Source organism: Larus michahellis, chromosome Z, assembly GCF_964199755.1.
Source record: "Larus michahellis chromosome Z, bLarMic1.1, whole genome shotgun sequence".
NCBI classification, from domain to species: Eukaryota; Metazoa; Chordata; class Aves; order Charadriiformes; family Laridae; genus Larus; species Larus michahellis.
Window position 1 is genome coordinate 58,889,390 of NC_133930.1, and position 9,077 is coordinate 58,898,466.

Consider the following 9,077-nt stretch of genomic DNA (forward strand, 5'->3'; position numbering starts at 1 on the left):
CAGTTTCAGGAAACTGTCGTATCCTTCTTCACATCATTAATAATAGAAGGAGCGTGCACAGCCAGGAAGCAGAAGCTGGGGCTGTTTTCGTTATTACTCTACAGGACAGAAACATGGACTTCTCTGTTTTGCCAAACAACAACCATCCTGATAAATTCCTGCAACTGGAGGTGAAGTCTTTAGTGAAAAACTCTGCCTTTCTACAAGCCAGCCTGGCAAAATTCCCAGAAGCAGCTTTACCTGGCGTGCAGCGATGGCACAATAGGGTCTATTTACAGGTAAGGTGTAAAAGAAGCTGACATTTTTTTCTGATTTTTCTACCTTGTTTTTGGAATCAGGAGACAAATGCCATGAGGTTGAGACTTCAGCTGTGAATTCAGCTTCCTGCATCTCTGAATCTGTGTCATTAATATCCCTCTAAGTTTTCTAAGACTTCAGTGAGGATCAGGCTCTGAGAGGACAGTTACTCCCTTCAGGGCTGACTTTTTTTCAGTATGTTAGGCTTTCTACTGCTTGTTGTAACATTTTCATAGCATTTACCAGAAAGTCTACTGACATCAAATACCGATTATTTGTACTGAAGAGCAGAATGGAGCACCTTCTCTGAAGAAATAAGAAAAAAACCCAGACTTAAATCTGAGAGCCGCGTCATATCCCTCAAACTCAATGAAATGGCACATTAGAGAGAGTATTAGATATTCTTGCTGGTGTCTTACAAGCTTATATATGTCTACATAGTTCACTGTAGCTTCCTCTTTATTTTGCCTTCTTTTTCTCATTCTACTTTGACTTTCCTGATATCCTGACAAGCAGCTGTTGAAAGTGTGAAACACACTGCTGTGTTAATCCAGGTTATTACACAGAGGTAGCAGCAGTTTCTTGGGGAAAAACATAAATGTGGGCTGCCTAGTAGAGGCCGTGGAGCCTGCAGAGGAGAAGTTCACGTCTGGATCAGCAGCGGTACAGCTGCATCAGCTCACACCCCTCTGGGCCCCACTTGCTGCTCCACAGTGCTCCTTTCCTGCTGCCCGGGGAGCCCCTCGCCTTTCCCCACCCCTAACATGAGCAAAAGCTCCAGGGTCTGCTTCTTGTCAAGGGATGGAGACACACATAAGCAGTTGGTTGGGGGGGGTTGGGGAGTGGAGAAGGGATCATGAGGATCGTTAGGGTGGGGGTCCAATTCCCCAGGGGAATGAGGAGTGGGAGCCGAAAAACCATCAGCCTGGGGGATGGGAAGAGAAAGATCCTCCCACGGCTACTTCCATTTGCATTTCTCCCCTCTCAGACACTTCTCCCCAAACCCCGATACTCCCTCCCAGAGTCCGCTGCAGTCCTCATCCACGTGCAAAAGTCCTCCCCCTCCTGAAACTCGCTTCCACGACCCCCCCTTACCCTCCCTGGCCTCTTCTGCAGACACCCTCGCCTCTGCCTACCCCAATGCCTCCCGCCGCCTCTGCTCATATTGTATAATCTTTGCTGGCGATTCCCCAAGGAGAGCTGGGAGTGGGGGGGACGCACGGTCGCCCGTCAGCTCCCATGCAAAGAGCCCTAACCAAGGGAAGGAGCCTGCGGGATCCCAAACAATGGGGTATGGTGCAACGCTGGCCTCCTTCCCCACCCCACCTAAGCCCCTCTTTTGTGCAGGAGGGAGGCAGCCACACACAGAGCCTCCTCCACAGCAGGGATCCTTCTCCCTATTGTCGTTTAGCAGGACGCGCTGTCACCGAGCCAGGGCTGCAGGGCTGCGGGAGGATTAAAAATGTGTGGAGAGCCCTGCACTTTTTCGACTTGCGCTCTGCCCTTCGCCACCAGCGAGAGGGTTTTCCTGGAACTCTGTTCCCAGCCCTGGGATGGCCATTTCAAAGGAAATGTCTGTGCTCACCACGTCTCCAGAAAAGCAGTTTGCAATGCAGTATGTTTTACAAATGTTGAACCTAGGGCACAACCTATACTTTTAAGTGTAGTCATTAGTGAATTCAAGCTGTCCAGATAAAATTCATTGTGCCTTATTCTCTCCCTTATGAGCTCGCCTCCTTTTTTCCCTTTCGCTGACAATCAAGTAAAGGGAAAAGAATTGATGAATTCCAGACGTTAGAATAAACATGATGGCACAGTGGAGAACTAATGGTGCAGGAATAACATGTTTTTGCTTTAAGATGAGAGAACTAATGGGGTTAAGGGTTAGTTAATTCAGAAACGGAAATGGGGGCGGGGGGGCGGCGAGGGAGGAGAATTCATTTCAGAACATATGTGCGTGACCTACAGACTCCCAAAGTCATTAAACCTTGAGAGTCACCTAAATTCCCTCTTCAGAAATTCATTTTCTTTTAAGAAACTATTGCTGGTCAGGGCTCGTTGTATAAAGTGACTTCTCAATGGCACTTTCATGGCCTCTTCCAGATCTTTATTATGAGATCACTTAAATTCAAGTGCACTTAAACGCTTATGTGTTTTCTCCACCTGTAAGATTTTTAATTTATTTCCATTATAAAAAGCAGCTTGACATAACAAGAATCCCTATTGCTGACCAAAAAGTTGTTGCTCTTTCTCTTTGCTGTCCTCTTCTGTATCAGGCAGACTGAACAGCTTCCCTGCTTAGCGTACATTTTCATCATCTACTTCAAATAAAATAAACCATAAAGCAGTCCAGCAATCTTGGTCCTTCCTTGTGAAAAGCAGCATAAAAAGCACAGACTCCTGCAAATGGCTAGCTGCTGACCACTTGCTGATTGCCCTGAAAATTTCCAGTCCCGCTGGATTCTCTGCCCCACGACATGTTTTAGTGTTCAGCATACACCAGATGATTAATTCCCTATAGCTGCTTCTCAGAGCTGAGATGTGTGTCTCCCCTGTAATCTATCTGGTCAATTTCAGCAATTCTCAGACTTCTCTTTTCTGCTTGTATTTCCCTTTTTTACCTATTTCTGGAAGAGAGCAGAGAGCATTTGGTCTTTGAACACCACGCTGCTTCTTCTTGTGCTGCTCTTGCTTAGGAGTTCACAACTCCAAACAAATTTTGGCCTGCAGGTATTACAGTTCCATGATAACTTGCACTCCTAACCCCTCCTGGTCTCTCATCCCAGCTAATGCCTGTGTCCTGCCTTTGCTTGTTTCTCAGGGTACCAGGACAAGAGATTTTTTTTTTATCTGTAAGTTAGGTGCTGTGTTACTGTCACTTGTTTGTCTCCTGGCTCAGATGTGCATTACACACTTCTGCTCTTTTTCTTATTCTTCCCTAGACATCTGCAACTGGCCACAGTCAGAGCCAGCTGCAAGGCTGGCAGGAGATTTGGCCTGACACCATACAGAAGTTTTTATACAACGAACTCACAGCCCTGCAGACCTCCAATATCAATAACAGATAAAAAAGCTTTCTTTAAGTAAAGAATTCACCATGAGGACAGAAATACTCTCAATTAAAATAGTCTGTATGAATGGCTACTTTTGTCTAAATATTCCTATTAAGTCCGCTTAGTTGTTTATAACCATCTACTGATCTCCTTCCTGTCCATGTCAGGTAGCTTCCCAGGTTGCTTTGTAGTACCTGATGCTGCTTTATGTCTCTAACAAGCAATTCTGATGCCCTTCAGTTCTTTCCATAAGAAAACTTGCATTCTCAGGAATCTTTGATGTGAGCTGTCTGCCCTACTGTCTTTCATATCTGCTTACCTACCCTCAGTTACTCCTTGCTTTCCCGGTTGCTTTTCCACAGCATCCACAGCATGAGATCAGATTGGTTCAGGAAATTCTAAAGAGCTAATAATTACTTATCCTGATAAATAAGCTTTATTTTTTATTTACCAAATGCCTATCAATACCTATTCAGTTGTTACAACTATGACAGGGATTCTTGGGTTACTACCTAGCAGCTTTTTGCCTGTCAGGCTTTTTGTCTGTCTTAGAAACAGGTCTCTACGTCAGGTCTCTATGTCAGAGAAATGCCCTTCCAAGTGCTGGGAGGGTCCTCCAAGGTGCGTTACAAGGCTTTTGTACAACAGAGGGTTATAGTCTTAAGCAAATTACATGCAAATATAATCATGTTACTACCCACTTTCATTAGAATGTCTCCTTGATCTCTTTTTGCGGGTAGATGGGCTTGAGACCAAAGCCTACCCTTAACTGTTGATATCCTGGGTTTGGTGGGTGATTAGCTTGATGTTTCATATCACAGACCGAGGGGAGGATGGTTAGACCCTAAGTTTGTTTCAGTGCTAACAACGACAACAACAGGAATAAAATGATGAAGTCAAAAAAAAAAAAGAGATAAAAATGTTTCCTAGCAATATAGATTAATTTATATTTTAATTATATATATTGTAACATATCTATATGCATAATTTACATTATGAAATAATAATCAAGAAAAATCTGTGGAGAATGCACATTTTGACCGAGGGGTGGAACTAACATGGACTCTCTACAGATCTTCAGGCTTTTTACAGAGTCCTCTTTTTCTGTGTGTCAGCACTCTGGGTCTGTCAAAGCAGGACAAACTGTTCTCAGTGAAAAACAAGTTACAGACCATAACAGCTTTCTTGTTCATGAGCTATATGTAGATCAAACATATTTTTTTTGCAGGGTTTGCAGGGTTGAGCATTTTTCATCTTCTTAAATGAGTATTTCATCAGCACATTTCAACTACAGTTTCTCAGAGTTCTTCGTAACTACTGCTGCTTTGAGCATTTGCTGTTCCCTGCTTCCATTCAGTGAATAGTAATACAAATTGCCTCCTCATAGCTCTGATTTGCTCTGTTCCACCCTCATTCACACTGGCTCCTCAGACGCAGTGTGTATCATATAAATTCTGTAACATATGTGGATACCTAAGTTTACAACACTTTCATCTTTCTTTGAAGATTCATTTTATGAAGCAGAATCAAAACATGGAAGTCTGTGGAAACTGTTGGGATGTGGTTTGAATCTTAAAAATATGTAGGTTTTGCTAGAATTATTACTGGCAGGCATATTTTTATTATCTAACCTCCTTCTGTTTCTCTGCTTCTGTAAATGCTTATGTTTCATGCAACTTCTTTGGATTTCTCTGTATCATTTCTTGGACCTAAACCTTTTTTTTGATGTGTCTATGCAACAGCGTCCTGTCCTTCCTCTTCCCTAACTAGTCTCTAGGATATATCTACTGCAGAATTTTCACAGACAGGAATTTGCCTGCACTCAAGCACTCAAGTGTATTCTCTCCAATAGCTTTGCACTTCAATATCTGCTCTCCAAAACTTCTGTAAACCATCTCCTACCTCCAATTCCCATCAAATTCTGTTGTACCTCCCAACCTATTCCCTCTCTACCTCTGCTCCAGGCTACGATGGTCTCCTGTTTTCATGCCTGTGAAACGAAAGGTACTCTGGGTGGAAGGGGCAAAAAGTTTTTGCCATAAAGCACTCTCTTTATGAACGAATTCTGCATCATGCCATCTATTCCAAGTTTTGGAGCATTTTATTTAAAACGGCTTTAGAAATTACTGTCAAGTCACATTCTTTTCACAACATTTTAGCCTAGGGAGACTGAGCAACCCCTGGTGAGACAGTTCGCGTTCTTCAACAAAATGTTCTCCAAGTTCAACTATCTAGCAAGCCTGAGGGAAGCATCATTAAGGTCATTGACAAATTTTAAATAAGAAATAAAATAAATAAAATAAAAAAAAAATGCAGTCAGAAAGAAATGACAGTTAAAAACACCAGCTCAGCTGAAATCTGGCCAGTACAATCCAGAGGGCTTCAGTGACAGCTGCAACTGCAGTGCAAAGAGTAATATTATCAGGGAATATGTCAAGGCTAAGGAATGACATATGAAAATTATGAACTAATAGAGGGGCTGGTAGGGCACTGAGGATCCACCCACCTACTAATGGTAATTATTGATGGGAAACATGCTTAGTCACTTGTGCACGATTTAGTGATAAGAATGCCAGCATGATGCTTCCTCCTAGAGTTTCTTAGACAAAGGCTGTTGTTTTCGCTTCTCCCTCTTTCCTCTCTGAAGGAAACCAGTCCTCCTCCTTCCTTCTACACCTTCATGCCCCAGACCAACTCACACGTGTCTGTGTGTCTGCACAGGCACTGAGGCATATAGTAGCTGATGACATGTAGCAGCTGGCTGCCACTGGAAGTGGATTCACCAGTCCATGAAGAGGGTAGAAAATTGCTCAAGCAGAAGAAGCCAGGAGTTTGCCATCAGCTTAGGGACCTGCACTGGCTGATGTGGGATACAAGCAGCTCCAGAGCCAGTATGCAGGAGGAGGTGGGATCCCCTGGGATCCCACCAGAAAGGTGGAAAGCAGGACGTGCTGCTGAAGTCCATCCAGACCATGGCACCTTAGTGGCTGAAAATCTCAATATAAGTGAAGTATCGTGGGAAAAACGTCCTTTCATGGAAGGAAGTTTCTTAATTTGCATTGGGATGGTTCTGTAGAAGCAGTCCTGAGACACGGGAGAGGTGGCAGCATTAAGGCAAGGGGTCTGCCAGAAGCAGGTATCTTGGGAAGCTGACACACCTCTGGAACCAGAGACTGGTGACAGATTAATTCAAAGTCTCGGTGACAGAAGGTTGTGGTGAACCAAAATGCTGAATAGCTTGAATTGGAGAGTCTGGTTGCATTCCTGCATGCAATTACAGATTGAAAAATACGGTAACTTACCAGCATCTTACCAGCTCCTGAAGAGGCTCTTAGTGCTGTGTTAAGCAGCAGCTTGTGTGTGCTCCAAAAATGTGATCCCACCAGGGTTGTCCGTCCTCCTCCCTTGCCACCCCCTGTTCTAAATGGCCTGATTTAACAATTGTTGTTGCTGGGAGACTGCTCAGATATTTAATTACCTTTGAGTTCTGACAGTGCTTGCATTAAGGACTCTCCCTCAATTGAATGAAGGGCCTCTTTGACATCCTGACATAGGTCTAGCATTCAACAGCGTGAACGGAACTGTGAATCACGCCCCTGCTGTCAGAGGTGCAGCTCCAGTCAAGGCAGTCTCTTACACAGCGTTACCCCTGTGCTTCATTATGCTTTGTTCTTACAGCTCTGCTTCTGCATCATACGCCCATGGCTTTCATCGGAACTGCAGCTTCTATCACAGTGCTCCATAGCACTGTTTTGCTAAAGCAGAGGCTTTCTTTCAACAGGCATTATAATGCCAGTTCACATTTGCAGAAGAGTTTTAATGTTCAGATTGTACCCACATGCTTTCCCTAGAAGGAAGAAATCTGCCCCGAGTGAGCAGACAGGCTCCCTTACTGCACTGTAGATGTTTGCCAGAACAATTGTTGCATGTGTAATTTTAAAAATTACTCTATTGCATTACAAATGATAACTCTGGAAGGGGGCTGTGTCGTAGGTAAACAACGATGAAAGTCAACTTCTGATCTAACTTGTGCCTTACAGAGAGAAAAGAGAAATGTTACTGAGCTGCCGGGCTTAGACTCGAACCGGGTCAGTCAAGAAATGATAGACAAAGCCCTTGGAAAACATATTACACCCATCACTCTGAAATCCACAATCAAAAGCAACCCCTTATATAGTGATATGCAGGTGGATGACGACTGGGAGGAGAAGAAAAAGACCCCTTCCTGGACGGTGCAAGACTATGACAGCCACTCGCTGCACTCTAACTTGGCCAGCCACATAAAGGTAACGCAGCGTTGCACGGAGTTTGCGCAAAGTGAATTGCTATGAGCTCTGTGCATATCCATGAACCACTCTGCAGCCCACTTGGTTCTTTTGGTGAGGTTCCAGAAGTAAATATGAATGTATTTTCCGGCACAGACATGACACTAACATGAGTCTGATCCAGAAAAGAAGTCTACATACCTGGTTAGACTCCAGGAATTTCAGTTCTGCAGAACACCACCTCTGTGACTAGAGAAAGCCTTAAAACTCAGTACCCCACAACCCAGCTTCCCCATTTATACAGAAAAGAACTATAAATAAGGCACTTAAATACTTTATGCCCACTTTAATAACTGTTCATGACATCATTCTGTTATCAAATAATACACATTTTCTCAGCCTCATCCACACCATGCGGGATCCCGTCTGCCTGTGAGTTGACACAAATCACTTTTAGGGTTACTTTTGTGAGTTTTTTTCTGCTGTTCCCTTTTTTGGAAAGGGACTCAGATCGGTGTTTATAAAGCAACATCTCTTCTTGAGAAGACAACATGGTTTCTTTCAGGTTTTTTAATCACATTTCAATGGCTGGTGTCCTACATTTGGTTCCTGGCTGAAAAGTGTGGTTTTAATTTTCCCCAGTGGAACATTTGCAGCATCTGGCAAGTAGCACAACCTATGTTCAAGTGAAAGTCTCTTGCATTTGTGTTGTGATGCCTTAAATTCATTAATCACTATCTGATGATAGCCAAAATACTTCTGGCTACGTTCTAATGACTTTATGTGCAAGAGAGAGGAACTGAGTTCATTTTCTGATTTTTCTTTTAGGAAAATCCTAATGATCTACGGTTCTGGATGGGGGATATTTATACTCCTGGGTATGATACCTTGTTAAAAAAGAAAGAGAGAGAAAAAAAGCATTCCAAATGTTGCCGAATCACCCTGCTCATGGTACTAGCTGTTTGCATCCTGATTACCATAGTCACGCTCAGCATTTTACTTATTTAGTACAGCCAAATGATGTTGATGGGAATTTTTTCAATAAATGTTTTTATTAAGCTATTCCACTCCCTTGTTTTATTTGAATTCCAGTTTTTTGTCACAAATACATTTTGTTTGACATCACTGTTTTACAATGTTCCTGTGCAGCATAAGGAATTGATCCTGAAAAGAGACCAATACTCTAAGCACAGCAGAATGTCTCCTTATGGGTATGATTAAAAAAGAAAACTACAAAGATGCTAATTTCTTAGTGCCTTCTTCTTTGGACTAGTGATTTGAGTGAGCATGTGTGATATGGTACATACAGTATGTACAGACAGACATCTGACTATTCATTCTAATAAACACCTGCCATCCTGTTAATCCTTAACTATTATTGGAATATAGAAAATTGTGATAAAGTGGCATTCAAGATATCCCAAAGAATTATAAAACAAAAATTTATGCATTACTTAGTGAC

At 42.9% G+C, this 9,077-nt stretch overlaps 1 protein-coding gene across 1 annotated transcript; it reads left to right on the top strand.

The window, feature by feature from the left end:
* The first annotated feature begins 98 nt into the window (after positions 1 to 98).
* On the top strand, positions 99 to 8,623 carry MINAR2 (membrane integral NOTCH2 associated receptor 2). The gene is made up of 3 exons (XM_074568869.1): positions 99 to 278; positions 7,391 to 7,636; positions 8,444 to 8,623. Exons 1-3 carry the CDS (start codon positions 114 to 116, stop codon positions 8,621 to 8,623), a joined length of 591 nt encoding a protein of 196 aa, XP_074424970.1. The 5' UTR covers positions 99 to 113.
* The last annotated feature ends 454 nt before the right edge of the window (positions 8,624 to 9,077 follow it).

Coding starts and splice junctions, on each gene's coding strand:
- MINAR2 (XM_074568869.1), top strand. CDS start 114: ATGGACTTCTCTGTTTTGCCAAACAACAACCATCCTGATAAATTCCTG. Junction 279..7,390: donor ACAATAGGGTCTATTTACAG/GTAAGGTGTAAA, acceptor TGTGCCTTACAG/AGAGAAAAGAGAAATGTTAC. Junction 7,637..8,443: donor ACTTGGCCAGCCACATAAAG/GTAACGCAGCGT, acceptor TTTTTCTTTTAG/GAAAATCCTAATGATCTACG.